The sequence below is a fragment of the Primulina huaijiensis genome, chromosome 10 (assembly GCF_012295235.1).
Source record: "Primulina huaijiensis isolate GDHJ02 chromosome 10, ASM1229523v2, whole genome shotgun sequence".
Classification (NCBI taxonomy): domain Eukaryota; kingdom Viridiplantae; phylum Streptophyta; class Magnoliopsida; order Lamiales; family Gesneriaceae; genus Primulina; species Primulina huaijiensis.
Genome location: NC_133315.1, coordinates 19,552,423 through 19,576,022, shown reverse-complemented (window position 1 = coordinate 19,576,022; position 23,600 = coordinate 19,552,423). Strand labels below are relative to the sequence as shown.

At 35.4% G+C, this 23,600-nt stretch overlaps 1 protein-coding gene and 1 pseudogene across 1 annotated transcript in view; both read right to left on the bottom strand.

Annotated features, from left to right (window-relative positions):
• Positions 1-19,259, bottom strand: part of LOC140986848 (transcription initiation factor TFIID subunit 1) — a 29,146-nt gene extending 9,887 nt beyond the window's left edge. Inside the window, exons 1-12 of the mRNA XM_073455216.1 lie at positions 18,862-19,259; positions 18,188-18,325; positions 13,791-13,897; positions 13,081-13,143; positions 12,883-12,928; positions 10,896-11,156; positions 10,122-10,240; positions 8,353-8,518; positions 7,060-8,158; positions 6,422-6,624; positions 6,032-6,269; positions 4,389-4,725 (exon numbers count right to left, since the gene is read on the bottom strand). Coding sequence (XP_073311317.1) covers positions 4,389-4,725; positions 6,032-6,269; positions 6,422-6,624; positions 7,060-8,158; positions 8,353-8,518; positions 10,122-10,240; positions 10,896-11,156; positions 12,883-12,928; positions 13,081-13,143; positions 13,791-13,897; positions 18,188-18,305 — 2,757 coding nt within the window. The 5' untranslated portion in view covers positions 18,306-18,325; positions 18,862-19,259. The remainder of the gene's footprint in view (positions 1-4,388; positions 4,726-6,031; positions 6,270-6,421; positions 6,625-7,059; positions 8,159-8,352; positions 8,519-10,121; positions 10,241-10,895; positions 11,157-12,882; positions 12,929-13,080; positions 13,144-13,790; positions 13,898-18,187; positions 18,326-18,861) is intronic.
• A 1,512-nt stretch (positions 19,260-20,771) lies between these two features.
• LOC140986849 (KH domain-containing protein HEN4-like) lies at positions 20,772-22,542 on the bottom strand (annotated as a pseudogene).
• Between the last annotated feature and the right edge of the window lie 1,058 nt (positions 22,543-23,600).

Here is a 23,600-nt window from a genome sequence, read left to right as displayed (position 1 = left end):
TGGATTACCTCCCAACGGTAGCCCAAGATATTTAATAGGCCAACTTTCTTTTTTGCACCCAACACTTGTTGCCAATTCATCTACTACCTCTTCCGAACAATTCAATCCAAGCACAACACTTTTGTCCAAATTTATTTTCAACTCAGATTTGTTGCCAAACAATTTTATAATGTTCAGTAATGCCAGCACATCTTTTTTTGATTTCGCGAAAAACAGAATATCATCTGCAAACTGTAAATGCGTCATTTCAATTATTTCTTTCCCTATCCCCTGACCTCATGATTTGCCGTTGCCTTGTCCACCATTCTCCCCAACCCATCGACTACTAAGTTGAATAAGAACGGTGATAACGGATCCCCCTGTCTGAGACCTCTCTCCCCTTTTAGCTTCCCTTGCGGCTTTCCGTTAATAAAGATTGAGAAAGACACATTAGAAACACATCCCCTGATCCACCTTCTCCATCTCTCACCGAATCCCTTTTTTTCAAACACGAAATCTAAAAATCGTCAGTTTACATTGTCATACGCCTTTTCCAAATCAATTTTGATCACCCATCCCTTATTTTTCTTTCGTCGATAATCTTCCACAACTTCATTCGCAATAAGGCAACAATCAAGTATTTGTCTTCCTTTAATGAAAGCACACTGGTTCTCTGCAATGGTATTACACACAACTCTCTTCAATCTACTTACCAAGACCTTAGCCATGATTTTGTAGAGACTCGTGATCAAACTGATTGGCCTGAAGTCTTTAATATGTCGCGCATCTTTTTTCTTCGGGATAAGACATATATAAGTCTCATTGGTAATTCCATTAACTATCCCATCTTCAAAAAATTCAGCAAACACCTTTAATAAATCCATCCTCACTGTGTCCCAGTTTTTTTGAAAGAAAGCCAATGTGAATCCATCCGGTCCCGGAGCTTTCGAACCGTCACATTCAAACACTGCCTTTTTGATCTCTTCCTCGTCGAACATTCTTTCCAGCTCATCAGCATCTCCCCTCTGTAAAGGGCTCCAGTCCAGCCCATTAAGTCCCGACTCTAAGTCGTCAAAACTCCCCTCTTCCCCTGCCGGTTTGCTAAATAGTTCGCCATAAAATTTTAGGATCTCATTTTTAATTTGATTTTCCTCGGTAACCACTGTACCATTGTCCAATTCCACTTTGTCTATCAATGCTTTGTTCCTTCTGTTGCTCAGTAACGAATGAAAAAATTTTGAGTTATGATCTCCTTCTTTGAGCCATCGAATTTTAGCTTTTTGGCTTTGAATTTGGAAATTCGTAAATGACACATTTTCCAACTCACTCCTGGCTTCCCTTCTTTCTATGTTTAGTGCTTCCGACCATCTTCCTTCTGCCTCAATCTCATCCAACTGCTTAATCTTGTTACTTAACTCTTTGAGTCCGATACCCACATCACCAAACACTTCTCTATTCCATTTGGAGACCTCTAATTTGATCAGTTTCAATTTTTGCATAAATTTATATCCTTCCCACCCTTGAAATCCTCCCTTTGTCCACCATGTCCTCACTAGATCTTCGGATTTTCTATGTGATAACCAAGCATTCTCAAATCTGAAAGGAGTTGGGCCCCAACTAAACTTAGCCGTATCAATCAGGAGAGGGCAGTGGTCCGATGTGATTCTTGGTAACACTGTTTGTCTATAATTGGGGAATAAGTTCTCTGTAAAACCCAAAGCTGATGGGAACATAGACAGGTTCAAAGCTCGATTAATGACAAAAAGAAATCAGTCATATGGCACTGATTACTAAGAAACTTTTGCTCACGTGGCCAGACTTAATATCATTCGAGTTCTTCTCTCAATTGCAAATCTTTTTATCAACTTGATGTAAAAAATCTTTTCCTCAATGGGGATCTATAGTAAGAAATTTATATGGACATTCGTCTTGATTTTGAGAATGAATCTACGATCAATAAAGTATGAAAGTCGAGGAAATCATTATATGGTCTAAAACAATCACCTTGCGCATTGGTTCCACCGTTTTTCAAATGTCCTGAAAATAAATGAGTACATGCAGGGTCAATCGGATCACACCTTATTCATCAGACACTTGGGAGAACGAAAGATCTGGCATTCTCTATTTACATTGATGCTATTGTTCTTACATGAAATTCCAGTGGGAAGATGGTGCATACAAAGTCTCTTCTCTAAAAGGAATTTGAAATGAAGGACATTGAACTTCTTAAATACTTCATGGGAATGGAAGTGGCAAGGTTATCTCGCAGAAGATCAAGTATTTAAAAATCCTGAAACTCTTTATTACATCCAATCCAGTTTGCTATTTTGATCTTGATTTTTTCCCAACATACTTATGTGATGTCTTCCAATTCTTCAAAAATTCTTCTATTTCTCTCTAACCAGATTGCCCAACAAATTCCATGTATCACCACTCTCCAAAAATTTTTACCTCTTCTGCCGAGCATTTGTCCAAGATCCGTATTAAACAAAACTTGTGTTGTTTTTGGCACGACCCAAACCAGTCTCATTTCTTCCAAAGCCCTAGCCCACAATTCATTAGTGAACTTACAATGAATGAGCATATGATCTTGTGTTTCCAAATCCTTACGACACAACACGCACCAGTTGGGGCAAAGAGCACATTAAGGCAATCTCTTTTGCATCATCTCGGATGTCGGTAATTTTCCTAGGATTGCCGTCCAGATAATATCTGAATCTTTGTCGGAATAGGAGTTTTCCAAATGATATGGAAAAATTTGAAATCTTGGGCACGATTATTTGCGGAAAAGAACGATTGGAAAAATGATTTGACTGTGAACTTCTCGGACGGATCCCCCTCCCACTCTCGAATATCATCGACCCCTTCCACCAATCTTACCCTCTCCAAAATGCCTAAAAACGAAGACAACTGAATGATCTCTTCCTCTCGGAGAGATCTTCGGAAATGCAAATCCCAAGAAAAATCATGTGACGAGATCAAATGCAACAATTGTCATATGCTTTTTCAAAATCAATTTTAAATACCCACCCTTTTTTGCTTTTCTTCCCTTCTTCCACCAACTCATTCGCAATCAAACAACAATCCAATATTTGCTTTCCCTCAATAAATGCATTTTGAGATTTTGACAATGTATGTGACAACACTTTTTTCATCCTTGTAGCCAGCACTTTTGCTATTATCTTGTATAAGCTCGTTGTGAGGCTAATGGGTCTAAAGTCTTTAACCTTTAATGAGTCATGTTTCTTTGGTATCAAACATATACACGATTCATTAGTCATCCCGTTTATGATCCCTTTTCGTAATATATCTCCCACACGTGCTCTAATATTGGATTTCCAGTGAGTGTTGTCAGTCAATTTATGAATAGGCCTAAAGAAGACCACATGGATGCAGTATACCAAATTCTAAGATATCTCAAAGAAAATCCAGACACAGCGTTGTTCTTCAAAAATTCTCAGTTCGAGACATTGAAGTGTATAGTGATGTTGATTAGGATGGATCGCACATAGAGAGACACTCCACTTCAGGATATGGTACATTTTTTGGGGGAAATTTAGTAAAATGCGAAGCAAAAAACAATTTGTTGTGGCACGCAGCAGTATTGGGGTAGAATATCGAACTTTAGCTCATGGGATATGTGAATACTGCTCACAGAAATAAAGTTTGAGGAAGAACGACCCGTGGAGGTAAGGTGTGACAATCAAACAACTATAAGCATAGCCAAAAATCCGGTTCACCGTGATCGAACAAAGCATGTTGAAGTAGATCGACATTTACAAGTGCGAAGATTGAAAATAAAGTCATTGAGCTTATCTATGTTCTCACATGCAAACAACATACATATTGACTAAGGCACTCCACAGGCCTCGTTTTGAAAACTTGAGTTCCAAGCTGGACATGATCAATATATACGACACAACTTGAGGGAAGTATTGGGTATCGTATGAGAGTTTTTCTTATTTGAATAACAAGCTGGATATGATAGATTAAATTTGTTTTAAAATTTTCAAGATTAGGTATTAGTAGAAGATAAGAATCCTTCTTCAACTAGGAAGATAGAACTCTATAAATAAGAAATTTGTATTCTTTATTTTTCTAATCTAATGAAATCGGTTTTTCAGCCTATATGCTTCCCTTCTTTAACTTCAATCTCATCTCTTAGTAACAATTCATCTGGTTTTGATCCAATATGTATGTCGATTAAGAAATCAAAAGAATATACTTTCACGATTTTACAGAAAAGGAGTTGGTTTACCATGCATCACAATAGTCATGCGATGAAGCAATTTTCCCAGAGAGCAACAGAGGAAAAACAGACAAAAGACTGTATAACTCACATTTTGGAGATATCAAACAAGACGGCTGACAGTTTACTTCAAAAAATATAGCAAGAATGTCAGAATAACCTGTTGTCCAACAACATCAATCCTGTCAATGCGTCTGATAGACAGTTTACCCTTCGCAGACCTCACCAACAGATAATCAGTTGATGAGACCTTATGTTGAAAAATGGGCGCTTTATACATGTTAGTTTCGAGGCAGGACTGCCTCGAACCAGCTTTTAAATCTCCAAGAAAAGGGGATTTATCAGCAGGATCAAGGATGACAACACTCCCCAACTCATTATTTCCATTTCGAAGAAAGGTTCCTGTTTGATCACCGGGGGAAGATTTTTGATAGTATGTACAGAGTCTTGCACCCATCCCAGGATTGCCTAGAAGCAAAGGTCTTTCCTCACAATACCTGTATTGCATAATAATCAACAAAAAGAAGACAGTAAGCTACTAAGGGTATTCGAAGCACAAGGGCAACAAACCAAAGCTTGTATTGAAGAAAATATGAAATGAAAAGCATAATAGGCAAGTGTAATTCACTTATATATTATTCCACGGGGATTTTGCAGTAAATAACTTCCAACCTTTACAACCTCAAAGGACATCACATAAAAGGAACTAGAATCCAAAAAAATTTGCATGGAGCGGCCACTCCCCCCATAAACCGTTAAAATCCTAATTCTATATGATCTCTTTGTCTTTTTTCCCCATCTTCACTCATCCATTGATCTCAGCCAAAGACTCGCGCTATTGTCGTTCTAATTGAATAAGAAACACCCTCAATGACTTCGAATCAGGCAGTGGATATTTAGTATTAATTTTGTCAATAAGTTTAAAAAGTTGCCTAAAAACCAAGATCCAAGTTCATTAAACTGATGTTAGAGACAGGTGTCAACATCTTATTATGGTTCACAAAAGGTGGGGGCAATGATGCAAAGACTCAAGCAATAGTTTGGTAAGGAAACCTAACTTGGGAGCTGGAATAATTAAAATTGAGTTTGTTTCAAAGTTAACTTAGTCGTGATTAATTTTGTTTGGTTTACGTAATCTTGTAAACTCAAAAGGTATTTTAGTAAATTTTATAGGCACTAGGTTGGAGTTTCTCATTTCAAGCCCTGTAGTGCTTTCGTAGGGTCTAGGTTGAGACTAATAAGGGTTAGTTTTATGATTACTACTAACATGTAATACCTAGCTGGAACATAGAAATCGCGAGCCTACAAATTGTAAATGGAACGCATAAAATTTGTCTAGAAGTTTATTTTATGCAATTAACGTACATCATGTTGATAACCAATGACAAAATTATATGAATATCTTGTGCAACCAAAACCTCATTCAACATGATCAACTATCATTGAAAATTGATTGAACATGTGTTTTTAAATATGACATCATCATAAACATTCGTCTGGAACTTGAGACATAAGTCACTTCCAAGTAAACCACAATTTAGAAAACATCATAAAAAAACCATAGAAACCAAGACCTACATCAGAAATATACAATGGGAATAAGCTAAAACCTAAAACTAATGCGGTTTTGTCTCAAAAGTAAAACCAATCGTGACCTTTACAGAAAAATAATACAACCCCAAATAGACAACTCATGAATTTGGGCAGAAAATATTCTGCCAATCGAACAGTAGTTTCATTCATATGAATACAGAATAAGATGAAAGAAAAATACAAAAACCATGAAAGTACTTGATAACTTACTCCATTAAGAAAACATGACCATCTTTTACTGAGAGATCGGATTTTTTCTTAAATGCTCCAGGAGGACGTAGAGACTTATTTTCACCGGGAACCTTTTGTGCCCTCGGCAACAAATGTATTTTTGTTCGAATAAGATGCAACACTGAGTTTGGCCTAACATTTTGCTCAGCAAGAGAACTGTTCTCTTCAAGCTCTCTCCCAGAATGAAATATTCTCACTGGCTCAGATAGTTTAAAATCTGTACACAACAGAGAGAAAATTCATGTTTCTGTAAAGGGGATAGTAGTGGGACTAAAGTGCGCACATTAACCAGTACATAAGTATCACATCAAATAACAAGGCATACAGAAGATAGGCATTATCACTGTGGACATCAGAGGAACAATATACCAAGTTTTTTTGACGCTTTAACCTTCACATTGGAAATGATCTCTTCAGCATCCACATGAAGTTTACTCCCTCTTCCTCCCAAACTTTTCATTATGATTTTCATTGTGCCATGAGTGGTTGGTTTCACATACTCCTTTAATGGCACCTCAATATCATGGGGATACCATAAAGCCTTTGGCCGATGAAAATTGGCAATATCTTTGCTGCAAAAGAGCAATTGCTTCACAATGCCAGAATGCAAAGAAATGAGGAAAAAATGGTTTCCGAAAAATGAGAATGCAAAGAAATGAGAAAAAAATGGTGAAAAAATGAGAAGAATTTTTATGGTAAATAAGCGCAGTAAAAATTAAAATGTGCACACTACACAAAAAGCCAAAATTAGAATAAATTATTCAGGCAAACCTAGAGGCATATCCAAATTCAGTATAATGGCATCAGAAAGTAATGCCAACCTAATGTAGTTGATAACATATCACTGTTGTAATAACAAGCAAACATATGACTTTGGAATTGTCTAAAAGCAGAACCATCTGGTCTATTGTTGAAGGGAGAGAGAAAAGTAGAAGTTCGATACACTCAACAATGAAACATCATATCATACATTAAACAAGTAACAACAGATAAAAGTGCCTTCTTACTTGCTTAGCTTCGCTTTCATTGTCTGTAGCTTCTGTGCAGGTACTGAATGCAAGACTTTGAGTCCATGAACCGTACGTTTTTTGGAATGTGATCTCAACTGCTGCGATGATTTCCTGATAGAATAATATTTATCATTCGAGATATTGAACCGCCCAGCTGATGGGACTCCATGACCTTGAAGCTCGGGCGAATCCCCACTTGGTAAAACAGAACGGGAAATAATCATCGCCCCTGCATGAGATCGGAGATGGTTAACGTCCTTGGAATTTGGAACTTCAAAAAGCATCTGTTCATCTTGGAGATCAAGAATAAGCTTAGGCTTGGCAAAAGACTGATGTGGCTCCCATACAATGTCATCCAACCAAGAACCTTCCATTAAAGTTCTGTTTTGCAGACTAAGGCTAGCAAAACACTTTATGGCATCACTGCCTTTTGTCTCAGCAGCACCATCTTTTGCCCCTTCCACGTTTGAACTATCTTTATCTAATCGAGACTCTAACCTTAAGAGTTGGGGATGATATCTGCTTTCCGTGAGGGAAAGGTTTGAAAACTGGGAAAGTTCTTCAGAATTAAAAGGCTCTACGCTTACGCAACTATTCTGAAATGAATCATGATCCATATCATAAAGTTCACTCCGAACTTTTGGCGTTTCCAATTCTCTATCGTTGTCAGCAAGTGAGTCGGAATCAGGTCCAGAGAGCTCACAACTCTCTATATAATACCCACTTGCAGATGGAGAATTATTCCAAATAATTTCATCTTCCCAATCTTGCTGATCAAAAGGGTAAAAAATGGGTGACAAAGGTGAGTTCCATTCTGGACCAATAGAAACTGATGGAAGGTTTCGCAATGGTTCAGAAGAAACACAACAGTCCTTTCTACGGTGATCAAGTCCCACAGCCATTGTTCCAGTTCCCCTACCAATTCCAGATTTCATTAACTCCCTCCCATCATCCAATGAGGCGAGCTCATCTTTAAAATGAAATGGTTTCATCCAAGAAAAGTCTTGGCAAGGCGCCTTTAAATAATTCTCTTCATCTTCCTCGACAATTGCAGAGGCTTGAAATGACTTGAATTTCTCTGTGAACAGAATAGTTGCTGTGTTTTAGAGCACCATTCAGGTTAAACAAATCAACGATAAATGTAAAGCAATACCAAATTTATCACATTCACACAGCTAGTAATAGTGAAAAAGCCAATTTAAATGCCAACAAATTTCAGCTCAGAAACATGCCAAAAAAGATTACATTGTCGTGTAGGTCAAGAAGACAGTTGAACTAAACCATGCATACCTTTAGGAATTATATTTCTGCGGTCTCTTCTCTCTGCCTTTTTTATTGGATCATGAATGCCAAAAATTTCAGAAAATCGTAATATGGCCTTTCCATCCTCTACATAAAGAACAGGAAGCATCGGAGACCGATCACCATCAATTGGCTCTTCAGAAACATTTGTGTCCTGCTTGGCCAAGTGCAAAGGCGCCAATTAGGATACGAATTCTTCAAACAAAGAGCATAAACTTCCTGGAGAAACAAAAATTATGATACAACTAAAAGAAGACAACAGATGATGTGTTATCCCGCAATGTTTTTCACCATAGATCACTATATATAGTCGCACATATGTCTATTAAAAATCAAGGCAAGCTGGCATTTAATTTCACTTTCCAACTACCATAAACCAAGGCATATCTAAGTATCTAACATGAGGTCATGTTTTGAATAGTGTGGGTTGGGAACGACTTGGTATTCCAGGAAATTTAACCTGTTCTCATTTATGCCGGCATTCGATTGGCTCAAAGGGAAAAAAAACTTTCTGGTGGAGAACTTTTTTACGTATGCCACACCAAAACACTGGCTAAAGGAAAATATTGACGAACCCATTCACATAACAAGCTGCTTAGACTAAATGCACTTCCATTCAATTAACCTTCTCTATTATTTCAATTTCAATTTCAATTTCAGTGGACCAGATACAGAAAGACATTTTTCTTTTCACTTTAATTGAGTTCTTTTGAAAAACAATCTTAAACAATTGCCTCACCAACCACATAAACCTAATTAGGTCCACAAAAGCAGATCTCTACCACAGATTCTAATAGGAATCCTAGAGAAAAGCCTAAAAATGAGGGTTTAAAGACAGGGAAAAAAGTTAATGATCCCCTACATACTTAAACTAACTAAAACCTAGCCTCTAATAATATTTAAAATTTATTTACCCCAAAATCACTCTTTAGATAATATATATTCATAATCATGAAATAACTAAAAGATACAGGTATTAAAACCAATGCCTCTTCTAGCACGTTGAAATTACTTGCCCAAAAACTCACCCTAATTTTAGATAAAAACATGGAACAAAGCACATTCAGTTTACAGCAATGAAGTTGAAAAAAACAATATAACAAACTGGCAGTGTTCAAACGAAGTGCTAATGCCACCACCAGTGCGAGGCACAAGTTCCATAATCAGCCATGACAAACAACTATAATCAAGAATATCGTACAAGCAAAAACAGCAGAAAACGAAGCAAAGAAAGAATCATTTACGGTGATAAGATAAATCCAGTGCATTCTCATGTAATGGCAATGGATCCACTAAAACAAAAATGACACCAAACGGGGTCTTGCTTGTTCTAGGCATGTCCAGAAAACAAACACTTGTGTGTTCAGTATCCAAACAACTCATGCATCAAAGAAGAAATGGAAGTATGGAACCATATTTTAACAGGTGAATATTAGCTGTTGATGGTTAAAAGGCTACTGGTTGTCCACTTGCTGGAGAGCATCCTTATCCGAACTCCAGAAGCAAAGAAAGCAAGGACGTAACGGGAACAATTTGCCATTAAGACATCTTCCATACCATATTATTTTAATAGAAACAGTAGAGGTGTGATTGAACAAAAAGTTCAAAATAGTAAATACCAAGTAGAAAATATAACCACAAAAAAAAAACACAACTGTTGGATATTTCAGCAACAAGCCTTAAACGGAAAGAAAAGAAAATATAATTTAGGAAGACATCCTTAATTAGGAATCAAATTCAACATACATGCAACTGACCTCCTCAGAACCTACAATATATGTGTCCAAATTTTCCATTTCATGTTTATCCTCATACTGAATAGCTTCAGCAAGACTTTCTCCTTGAGAAAGCTCTGTATGACTGTGATTCAGCTTCCCTGTAAGAAGAAAATAAACCTAAAAAGGTCTTAGATTATACACATTCACTAAAACTACAATTAAACCCAATATATTTCCTTCTCTCTCCAAGCATCAAATATTTTCTCAAAACATGTACCTCTTCCTACTGCTATGAAGTTCCAAAAAGTTAATTTCACATATGCGAGCAATAGTAAATCAAATATGACCAAATTACTCGGGGAAAAAATTGTAATATATTTTTGACCAATCTATCCACTAAAGAAACAAAAACATGTGCTAGTTGGCTTTTTGCAGCCACCAAGAACCACTTTGATTAATAATAATGCCAAGATAGAACAACAATTCAGCGCCGTAATTGGTTTGCGTGCTTCATTTACCAAAGTTTTGATCCAGGGTTTTATCGCAAAAGCAAACCTCCATTGCAGAACCAAATGGCGTCCTATTTCCTCCTCTCACGTAAGAACCAAACAATGATTCGGTTAGAGATGACCACACTGTTTGGTCAACCAACTTGTTAACAGAGAAGTAAAACAATTATTCGGCTACCATTCATTAAGTTCATCGTGATTTAATTTAAAGGAAGTAAAACAATTATTCGGCTACCAACTTGTTGAAAAAAAGAAATAGTAATATGATACTGATTTCCAGTTAAATTGTCAATGAAAGTAAAACCTGACGGAGAAAAGTGTCGAGTTTCATCATTGTCCACCGCCATGGCCTGCTTTTCCAACTCAGCCTCATCATCTTCATCGTAATTTTCATCATCAAACACAGAAGTTGCATTCTCCAAAGTAGTTACTGAAACTTCTTTGGAAAAAAAATCCTTTTTGGGCAACAAATAGTCCTCCTCCGTAGCAGCTTGTACCTCTGGTCCTTCATACTGCTCATCAATATCTTCATAATCAACAGCATTTTCTGCCTTCTTGTCATAATCTAATTGTCATGGGGAATGAGTGAAGGAAAGCCATTCAAAATCAGGCAACTATACAAACAAGGACATTGCCAATTGCATTAATTAAACCTTGACAAAGCTAAAAATTCCAAAATTGATTATGATATCCAACATCTTGCTCTGGATAAGACATCAACCGCTACAATTAAGTACATATAGCTCAACATAAGCTATAAGAAGCATGAAAGAGCAGGAGAATTATGTACATCGAGTACAATCCAAGAGACGCTTCACCACACAGCATGCTAAGCAATGAATCACAATGAGTTATTCTTTTTTTTTTTTTAAGAAACATAACAATATTATTAATATGAGAATTTTACATTACAAGAAGTGGACTAGTGATCCACTGCCATGAATTAGTTAATTTTTAACAATACACATATGACCAATCTCTAGAAATATCAAAAGTAGACAATCCCTGAAAGTTTTTATCCGTTCGAATCCAGTTTACTGTTGTGAACTTGATTTTTTCCCAGCATTCTTCCGTAGTTTCTTCAAAAATTCTTCTATTTCTCTCCAACCAAACCACCCAAGTAATTCCATGGATCACAATTATTCTCTACCACATCATGCATGCAAAGGGGGCCTACTCTTTTACAGATTGGTTGTTCAAAACAAACGATGGAATTAAATGCTTGAAAATGGCCATTGATTAGTTATCTAAATTGTAACAGCTGCACCCTGACACCAAAAGTCTGGTCTTTTTTCGGGAACAACACTGGATGACTTCTTCTTATTTTACGAGAATATATAACACCACTAACACTGGGACATAATTAGAGATTATGATGAAGGTGCTGGAATATTTTCCATGTAAAATACCTAATCTAAACAAATTACATACGTAAATCAGTAGTTTTCAGATAGACTGCAACTTTAGGCCCCAACGAATCCATAAAACCATATCTAATGACATCTATTTCTGGTACATGAGGACCAGGTAGGAGCTTTCATCTGAATTGAGCTAAAATCTATTGTTCGAATGACTCATTGACCTCATATACGAATCTAAATCCACAACAATTTAAATAATTATACGACCTTATTATTTATAAAGATATCATAAAATAAACAGAAACACGAGTCACAAAATTTGGCCAGGTTTTTATGACAAAAAGATCACCACCTTACTCTGATACAATGTATGTGTACAACACTCACGCTTTGCATTGCAAAGCCATAATCTCTTTATGATCTGTGTACATTATACAAATCCACAAATTATTCAGTGTAACACAACAACTTCACAACCTGTGCATAACTATATTTTTTTAATCAACTATCCTTGGACCATTTAGATGAAAGAACCAACTAGTAAAAATTAAAAGCAATCAAATGTTTCAACACATACTTATATAATAAACCAACAAGGTAAGTGCCTAGGCTCAAGACTCGGCGAGGTTCGCCTTTGCGCCTATCACAAGCTAAGGTGTAGCTCTTTGATGAAGTGTGTGCCTTAACCATAAATCCATCTACATGTTATACTGGTCTTCAATTTTAAAACCAGTATAATTTTAGCCACTGCAGAAATTTAACTTTGAATTATATTATGTGAAGTAGATAATGCAACTAAATTTTAAGCCTCGAAAACTAATGAATAATCAAGAACATTAAAAAAAACAACCATATTTATGAGAAAAGGAGTAGCCATATTAGCTGAAACTAAAAAATTGAGTCTGTGGTACCTCAAAGTGCAGACATTACCTTGATCAGTACCATCAGATGGTGTTTGTGGTGATTTTGTGGAGAGCTGAAACAGAAAGGAACAATTGTTAAATCAGAAATTCAAGGGGGAATTCTTATGAACAATAAAGATGACTGAATTACCGACTACAAATCAAAGGCCCTACTATCCATGACTGCATTCAAAACAACGATTGAGATATGGATGGAAACCCATACATCTATCTCTGTCAAGGATTGACCAAGTTTGTCCGCCAATGCAGCAAGATGCTCCTTTGCATCCTGAAATGAACAGTCAGCATTTAGTCATACTTTGCACACAAGCACAAGCACAAGCACAAGCACAAGCACAAGCACATGCACATGCATACATAGAGAGAGTGAGAGAAGAGGCATGATTTGTTTCAGGTATGATTTCAAAGAAACAACTTAATCAGCTTTGCGACATCAAGCATGATTCTCCACTTGAACTTCGAGTTACATGATTCGTTTCTGGTATGATTTCACAGAAACAACTACTGCTGTTTTGGAATACTGATTCAACTCAACGTTCCGTTTCAAACTTCTTGTGACTTTTGCATGAACAGCTTACACTACTAGTTTCCACAAGCCTCTGACTGATAGCAGCATAGCGCTGAATATTTGAATGCATGTGAACATTAATTATTTTTAACTCTAAAATTCAGTTATCTCCGAAACAATTTGTAATTATTTATATGACTGCTATGTACGCATGCATTTCTAAGGCAATGATAAAACTTTAGCTTTTGGTATATCACCCATAATCATGCACGCAACAACCAATATACACAACATATTAACTAATGGGGTGAAAACAGAAAGAAAGCAACATGTTCTTTATCATCTACTATATTCTTTAGCTTTAGTGTCGACTGGGCCAACAAGGTCGCAAATAAATGAAGTACCACCTCATCAAGGTAATCAACATCAAGATCGCCGGAGTTGTCGACATTCCCAAACATGAATCCCAGAAGGCGGTTTCCCCCAGCACCTTCCTCATACTCATCCTCATCATCTTTGGTGTCGGAATTTGTTTACCAGAGAAAAAGCATTAGAAGATGAACAACAGACAAACATCTGTAGAGTGTTAACAGCACTAGAGAAGAATGAAAGAAGTTATCACCTATTTCACCCTACCTACTTAGCTGATACAAGTACATATACGAAAAATCTGATAAATATCATAGTTATGCAGATATCATGTTTGCTTATTGCCTCGTTCTGAATATAAGAATTTCCCAATAAAGCTAATTCACTCTGAATCGTGATCGATACAAGATAAAAAAAAATCAAATATAGATCTTCAAAGAAAGTAATGAAGCATAAACTTAACCACCTCTAGGATTTAGTAACATCTGACCACCACAAAAAGCTGCATCAGTTTGAAGAGTTTTGATTACAATTTATTAATTGATACAAAATAATCAGTCAAGCATATATCTTTACTGCCAGTAAAGAAGTAGATAAATGTAACCATAACTTGAATGTAGTAACATCTAACCATAATAGTAATTCATCTACATCCTGAAAAGTAGTTCATTCGCCATTTCCTCACATGCCAACAGAATAACACCAAACATTGCTACCGAGAAAAATGGAAAATAATATCAATGAAATCAAATAAACAAGTTTTGTAAACCACTTAAACAAATCATGATATCTTCTCTCGCGTGTTACCAACATTTTTTATACGTGCAAGCACACAGATACACACCCACCTACCACAAAAACCCAACCGGTGTGACTGAACCCTGGAACTAAGCGAGGGAAAATTATCTGTTCCACCGCTAGGTTGATTAACTAGCTGCTCTAGGGATACTGACATAATTATTAGTAGTTGTGGTAACCAGAAGTTAATTATATCTAGAATTCAATGACCAATTGTTGTTGGATATTAGAGATGTCTGTGCTTGTGCAAGTATATTAAACAGGAAGTACAGAAAGAAATTCCTCTTTAAATTAAGAACAAGAAAGTTCAAAAATCATAAGGTATAACCAAAAAGTTCTAGCGCGTTCCACATTCATCAATCGACAAGCTAAACAAAACTACAAACCTTCATCACGTCCATCATGGAAGGGTTGTCAGAATCATATCCAATGTGAAATAAAAACTACTGCAAAAGCAAAAGGTTCAGTACTTGAAAAAATTGATGGGCCATAATTTAACAATAACAAATGAATTTTCAAGAAAAAACAAGAACATTGCATTCCTAAAATTATATCAGAAAGATTTCAACAATGAAAAAAGATTTGGAACCAGGATGTTCTTGGAAGATCAAAAAATGCTGCGATCATAATTAATAACCATCTAATTGCAATTTCCGAATACTCAATTGATCCAAGAAGCTAAAATTTTGAGAACAAGGAAGAGGACGATATAGAGATGAAGAACAAAATCGATGAATATGAAACTTGAAATGAGTGTTGTTGGTGACTTGGAGTTGGTTCATACCCAGAAGTTTAAAGGCTAGACCCAATACAACCAAAATCATTTTGAACTTCTTCAGGCCTTAATAATTTTATTTTAAAAAAAAACATTAATCGGTTTATCTTGAAGTTCGAAATTCATAATTGAAACCAAACCGATTTAATTGATTATTTTATTTAAAAAAATTCAATTTAATTCGGTTCAATCGATTATTTTGATCGAACTGAAATCTGCTCCCCTGTTTGTTTCTACTGCCACGATTGATCATGAATAATAATTTGTCGAGGAAGATGAATTTTTGGAATGATTGTAATTATTTATAAGGCAAAAACTTGTATGAGACGGTCTCACGGGTCGTATTTTGTAAGACAGATCTTTTATTTAAAAAATAATAAATTTATTAGTTAAATTGGGCGAACCAAGCCGAATAATTTAACCGCAGAGGGGAGGTCAGTCTACTTACTAGGGTTCAAAGAATTTACCCTACAACTTATAAGGAATCAGTCACAGGGCTTTAGTACAAACGACACTATAGATATCACTTCTTCAAATCGGGTCGGCTTGAAGCCTAACCTCTCCCAAGTCTCCACACCCAATTTGTAACCCAAATATATATATATATATATATATATATATGTATATATATATATATATTAGATAAATAGTTTTTATTTAACTCCAGACTGAATTTGTTTTTTCCAAGTTGAAGTCGAGTAATATATTTATCACCAGACCGGATTCGGATACCCGATTTATAATTAAATTCTACGTATAATCTAGTTTCATTTTTGGTTTTTTTTTCCTTACATAATTCAACAATTAAGAAGTTAAAAGTCCAATATTAATATATTGTAGACTAAAACCTAAGCCCAAATCCAGCTGGACCTCTTCCCTGACACGCTGTCTCTCTCATGCTGTGGAAAAAACAGAGCCGAGATTCAGAGAATTTCTGCGAACCGTGCCTTGGCCCGGTTCTTTGTTGACTCGGTTCAGCCAGCGACTCCTTCCTTTATAAATAACACTCTCCTCACCCCGACACCTCTATCGCATCAAGTCTCAGCCTTTGCATTAGAAAACCCAGCAGCGGGAAAAAGCTTTAGTCTTGATCACCGCGTAGGTTCTCCGGGTTGGTTTTCTGACTACAGCTCTTCCAATTTATTACCCTTTTAAATTCAGTGGGTGAATGGAATAATTGCCCCAATTTTTTATCCTGTTTGATTCCACGTTCTTGATATAGTGTACCAGAACGACTTTGAATTTTGCCTTTTTGTTTGAAGTTGAGCAAACAAATTCGAGTCTTTTTGAATTTTTCTCTAGTTTTGTAGCAAGATTCCTTTATCGTTGGAGCCCCAACCTACAAATTTTGAGATTTTATTTGACCCGTTCGTAGGGAAAAAGAGATTCATGGGATTTTTTTTAGGTTTTCCCACTTTGTATCATCTAGTCTTTTTCGTGCGTGTTTCATTTGAGGATGGATTCGAGTGATTCCTTAGGGGTTACGAATGCAAGAGATGGGTTGGACATTTAATTCGGTCAAGTAAAATTGGAAATTATTATTCATGTATAAATAACAAACCATGGCTTAAAGGGTTTTTGTTTGGTTTTTTGGAAGTAATTTGTATCAATATCTCGGTGCTACTTGTCAGAAGAAGTTTTAGTATGTGTCTGTCAGCAATCTTTGTTGATTCACTCGATCGAGGTGGGTATAATATAGGGGCGGATGTGAAAGACTTCTTACATCCATGTTGCTGAATGGAATGAGCGTGTAAATGAATAGAAAGAATGGGGATAACGGTGAATTTTATGCCAAGTATGGTGCAACAATAGTATTATAAAACATAGTTTTCACCTTAAAAGGAAAATTAGAAACGCAGGAACTTCTTGCATCTTGGATCAATGCACGGTCTGATTTATCGTCAGATATGAATATGTGATTAACAAGCTCTCTTGAACTAGATATCTACCCAAGTAAATATTTATTAATCAATTGAGTAGCCGAAAATTGCAATTAGATGGTTATTAATTATGGTCGCTGCATTTTTTGATCTTCCAAAAACATCTTGGTTCCAAATCTTTTTTCATTGTTGAGATCTTTCTGATATAATTTTAGGAATGCAATGTTCTTGTTTTTTCTTGAAAATTCATTTGTTATTGTTAAATTATGGCCCATCAATTTTTTCAAGTACTGAACCTTTTGCTTTTGCAGTAGTTTTTATTTCACATGGGATATGATTCTGACACTTCCATGATGGACGTGATGAAGGTTTGTAGTTTTGTTTAGCTTGTCGATTGATGAATGTGGAACGCGCTAGAACTTTTTGGTTATACCTTATGATTTTTGAACTTTCTTGTTCTTAATTTAAAGAGGAATTTCTTTCTGTACTTCCTGTTTAATATACTTGCACAAGCACAGACATCTCTAATATCCAACAACAATTGGTCATTGAATTCTAGATATAATTAACTTCTGGTTACCACAACTACTAATAATTATGTCAGTATCCCTAGAGCAGCTAGTTAATCAACCTAGCGGTGGAACAGATAATTTTCCATCGCTTAGTTCCAGGGTTCAGTCACACCGGTTGGGTTTTTTTTGTATCTGTGTGCTTGCACGTATAAAAAATGTTGGTAACACGCAAGAGAAGATATCATGATTTGTTTAAGTGGTTTAGTTTGTGGTGGTCAGATGTTACTAAATCCTAGAGGTGGTTAAGTTTATGCTTCATTACTTTCTTTGAAGATCTATATTTGAATTTTTTTATCTTGTATCAATCACGATTCAGAGTGAATCAGCTTTATTGGGAATTCTTATATTCAGAACGAGGCAATAAGCAAACATGATGTCTGCATAACTATGAATAGTTTGGCACAAATTACCTGGTTGAGGTGGATTCCGAGCTGTAGCTGCACGAGGAGCTGGCCGTGCAGATCTTCCTGTAAAGCCAATTAAGCAGGTGACGATAAATGGACTGTTCTTAAAATTAGCACTCAACATTAAATGGTTCCCAAATTAATCTATACCTAATCAAAACCATATATAGAAATGAAAATGCACATCTACTTATTATACTGGTATACTATGATGTCAAGTGGGAGACTGTAAACGTAACTACCTTAACACGTCGAGCGTGTAATGCCGTCGACTGAAACATTACAAACGAATAAGTACTCGAGTTCCGTTTCCAGTAACAGATTCAAACCACCAATTGAATACACTCTCACATGAAACAACACATTTATCAAAAATTTAAAAGAAAATATTCTCAGAAAAACAAGGGTATGTTGGATTCATTATCCACCCTCTTTTTCCTATTTCGGAAATGAATGTTTCCCCAAAACCAAATGTTTCAATTACATCTCCAAATATAATCATACACACACACACACACACACACACACACAAAAAATATAAGGCTAAGCACAATAGCCCGAAACACAGAGCCTGATCCCAATTAAATCCATTAAAAACCTAAGCCATAACCAACGAGAGTGGAGAAGAAAATATCTACCCCAATCAATCAAACGTGGAAAATATTAGACGATCAAATAACTGACAACCAAGCAGTCATTATTCCAAGAAGTACAAATCACACATCTAAATATTTCCGAACCATAAACCCTGTACACTCGCAATCAATCGAGAGTAGAAAATCCCAAATGGGTTAAGAATGGTCGCAAACATAAATTATTCGTAAAAGTCAAACCTTTAAAATTGTTTAGTATCATATATGTATAAATCTAAAAGAAAATGAAACAAAACAAAGGCCGAGTCAGAGATCGGACCAATAGCGAGCCGTACGAGAAGATATAGAGTAAAAGAATCAGAAAATCAACCTCCTGGGCTGCGGCGAGACATTGTTTATTTGAGGTTTTTGGGGCAGAGCAAAGACGGAATGAAGCTTCGATCTTGGTGGCTTGAAATGCAAACCCTAAATGAGGCGAAAATAAGAATCGTATAAGCTTATTCGAAATTGGAATTGCAGTGATAATACGTGTCAATATATGAATGGCTGGTTAAGTTTTTTTTTTATTTTCTACTTTTATTGTTGATGATTCCGGTCTTAATTATTTATAATATATATTAATTTCTAGTTCTTATTATAAATAGAAATCAGATAGGTGTTTATTCTTATAGGAGATAAAGATAATGTTCGTTTATAGTTTCCACTATAATTATAAACCAGCTCGATTAATCATATTACTTTTCAATTTTCCGTTCTAAAGTTAGTTAGTTAGTTAGTTAATTAATAAAATAAAGTAACATCTTTTTTTAATACATACACAACTAAAATCAATATGAGGAACACAGTTTAAGAAAAACGATGAACGTGAAAGAAGAGATGGGCCGACTCAAAGAGGAGATCAAACGTCTGGATAAATCCCAAGGCGATGCCTCCTACTAGGTACAGCTTCGAGTTCACCTGAAAAGTTTGATCTGATTCGTACTCTTTTTTTTTTTTGTTGATTTGATTTAGGCCCGCATTTTTTATTTTTCACTTAGCGTTGCTTGTTCTATGATTATTCATTTTTAATGTTTTGGTTGATTGATTCAGATCCATGTTGGATTATCCCCACTCAATCACCATATTCACATTACATTGCTTGTTTTAGGATGTAATGTTCGACATTTAGTTTTTCTTAAATATTGATTATGCTCTGTGGTTGGCTTATGATATCTGTTTATGTATTTCAAAATTTTATTTTATCAATGAACTTATTTAGCTTTGAATGCAGTTCTCTGAATCTCCACGAACACATATTCTGTTATTGCAACTCTTGGGTCAAAACTTCAGTGAAGATCAAAGCTAAGATCTTGATGTACGCCTCTGTATAAGTTTTTCATACCAAAATCTTATCCAGTGTAACATGTCAATAGTTTGGGCAAGGCACTTGCAATTAACAAGAGACTAATAAGTTTTCATTAGAGATGATGAACCATGAAAATGATGGTTGTTCTACGAAGAAGTGAATTTTGGGATTACTGCTCACTCAAATGTACAAATCAATGATATCCTTGTAATAATCGGTTTATCAATGATATCCTTGCATCTAGGTGCTAAGATTAAGCCTCACTGACTGATACACTGGTGGAAGCAAAACAATATGATGCTTTCAAGAAGAGTAGAACATAATAACAGTAGGAAAATGTCCAGCTTAAATAGAATTGCAACACATTGATGGGCCATGACCATGATAAATCTTAAAATAAAAAAAATACATAAAAAGTTCAGGGTATCCTACGTAACAACTAATAAGTAATAATTAATCTCCTATTTTGACAAAATGTTGTCAGGAATAAAATAAAAATCGGTATTTAGCCTTGATCAGGCGTGACCAGTTTCAATATTACAACAGGCCAATCCATTTTTCTTTGATTAACATTACATGCATAGGTGAAAAGGAGATCCCAAAAATTAATGTGGTTAAGCTATTAATGAAGGTTAAGAGTGTCACAAGCAAGCAAGTACAAACCACGAGTGTAATATATCAAGTAGCACTCAATTATTACAAAAAGAATCTCGAAGCAAAATCCATCAAATGATGCTCAGATTTATTACAGAATACAGGGTAACATGATAGCAAACCAGTTGACCATGATCATGATTACTTATCGTCCATCAAATTCCAGAACTACTAATATCATAATTTCACAAGCATGAAATATCACTTAGTGATGTACTTCAACTGTTCATAATTGTTTCTTTTTTAACCTTGACGAAAAACACCTCGCCACTCTAAGGCATGCCTACCAAAGGTAACATAAATAACATACCAATACTTAGGAATTCCTAACATTATTTTTCACGAACACTCAGCTCATCAGAAATTTAATATATTTCTCACTAACAAAATATAAAAATAACAAAGATAACCTAGAATACTTTAGTCACAAATAACAATGTAAAATAACTAGGGTTTTGAAAGTCAAATGGTACCAACCTGTCAAGTTCAACACCACCTTGAATCAAATGTAATTTTCTGTCCATTTCCATAGCACGCCCTTGGTTTTCTCTAGAAATTGTCTGCAAACAGTCATTCACCGGACAAAAAAATCAGCAAAATGATAAAGATAGATACAGAAGAGGAAATGGTGAAAATTTCATAAAATTCTTACCAATGATGCCAATAAACTAGGTGAAAGAGGCCCGTCAATATTATACGAAGTTTGTTGATCTATACCTTGGGGCAAAGACTTGAGCTCATTAAGATTGTTGGAGGTGCCAAAAGATGGATACAACCCAAGTGGAAGAGGATCTCTTACTCTCAAATAAGGATTGCTCTATATAGTTCCACTTCCAATAGACGGTTTTACAGACAAGATGTTATCTCGTAATCTAGCAGTCACCTTACTGAGAGCATCTTGACATTTATAAACTCCCCAGTTATCTGAAAAAATCATACAACAACAATTTAACACTTACATAACAATCATTGCACACAAGGCACAATGACCACGTTGAAGACAGCAAGTGAAACCCCAAGCATTCAAAATTATTGAACCTGAACAAATTCGTCATTTTCCGTGCCGCACTTAGGAACTTGGTTGCCGCCAATAATCCATATGCAGCACCGGTTACCTTTCTCATCTATGAAATTATTGCGCTTTTTTTCCCTAACAAACAAAATACCTGATTTTATGGTACCAAAAATCAGGCAGATACAGGTGATCCTTCTGAATCCAAATCCCATTCCTTCTCCACATGAACCTCCATATACCTATTGAAGACAAGGATGGCTGCTTTTTGCGCAGGCGAGTATTGTCTCTCTACCTTCTACACAACCACAAAACATGGGGAAAAAATCAACTCATATGCCCATGTAAACAAAACAAGAGTCGTGAAAGTGAAAACTGAAAATACCTTCATAGCAGTAATAGTTATTACTGCTTTCATCACAATCAGCTAAGCACGCCCAACACGTATGAAAGCGCCATTTTCACTTTCAAGCGCCCTGACACCTGATCCTCCTTTGCCAATAATAGCACCAACTTGGTATTTCGGGAATAATATCTTAAAAACAACTTCTTGTTGTGATGTCATAGGGTCCACTGTACAACTCTTTTCAGGCGCTGATGGCAAAGTATCATCTCTTACATTTTGCTTAATTGAGTTTGAAGGTATAAATTGTAGCATTGGACTCTGCTGCGTAGGTAAACCCGTGGGTGGAATTGATAAAGACTCCACCTCAAAAGGTCTGGCTCCATGCATGATTGTTCTCTCAAGTTGTGGAGACACTTGAGATAAATAATTTCGAATGTATTTTTATTTCTTCTATAATGTTCAATTTCTTAATTAATCTTTTTTCTTATTGTTCTTTTAAGAATTTGGTAAATATTCATACTTTCGTTGAAAAAAATTCAAATTTGAAAAAAAATACAATTGTAGGTAGTAATATGATATTTGAGTAACATAATAAATGAGAATAAAAACGAAAGATATTAAATATATTTGAATTTTACTCATTTCATTTTCATCCCTATAATACATCTATATTTTAACAATCATAGCATAAAATAATATCAAGAGACGATAAAGTTACAAGAAAAAAAGTAATCATTTATTTGGTTTTAATTTAATAATTCGCTGAACTAATATTTAATATAAACAAAAAATATATTATTTGTAATGTCCCGAAAAATTTGAAGGTATACGTGAACCACATGCATGCAAATTATTAAATTTCTTTGGTATGTTATTAAATTCTTTTAAAGCATAAAATGCATGTTTATTTTATTAGTTTGTGTTTATTTATTTTTATGCTTTTTATGCATAATTCATGCATGATAGGATTTAATTCATGAAATTTTAAAAGTTTATGCATTAGGGTTTTTAGATGCATTTCACGTTCAAACAAGGATCGGAGACCGGAGAATTTTCAGGAAAATTATTTTATCACCCGATTTATTTTTATAAATTAATTTGAAGCGTTTTTAAGTTTATTTTTCAAAAATGGGAATTTTTGGGTATTTTTACCCGTAGGATTTTAATTTTTATCGATACGCAAATTTTATCGAATCGGAGGACTTTTTAAGGGTTTGGGTAATATTTTCAAAATCTTTTCAACACAAAATATTTTTCGAGAGTGTGTTTAGATTTAAAGGGCCTACTTTTAAACTTATTGGACTTGAATATTTTTTTAAACTTTCGATTAGCATTTAGGACCCCTTTAATTAATCATAAATATTTTATTTAGCACCTAATTAACTCCCTAAACTCCCCACTAAACCTATTTACGTTTCATTAGCCGCCCACCTCCCCCACTCACAAAACTCCTCATGTATTGCTGCTGC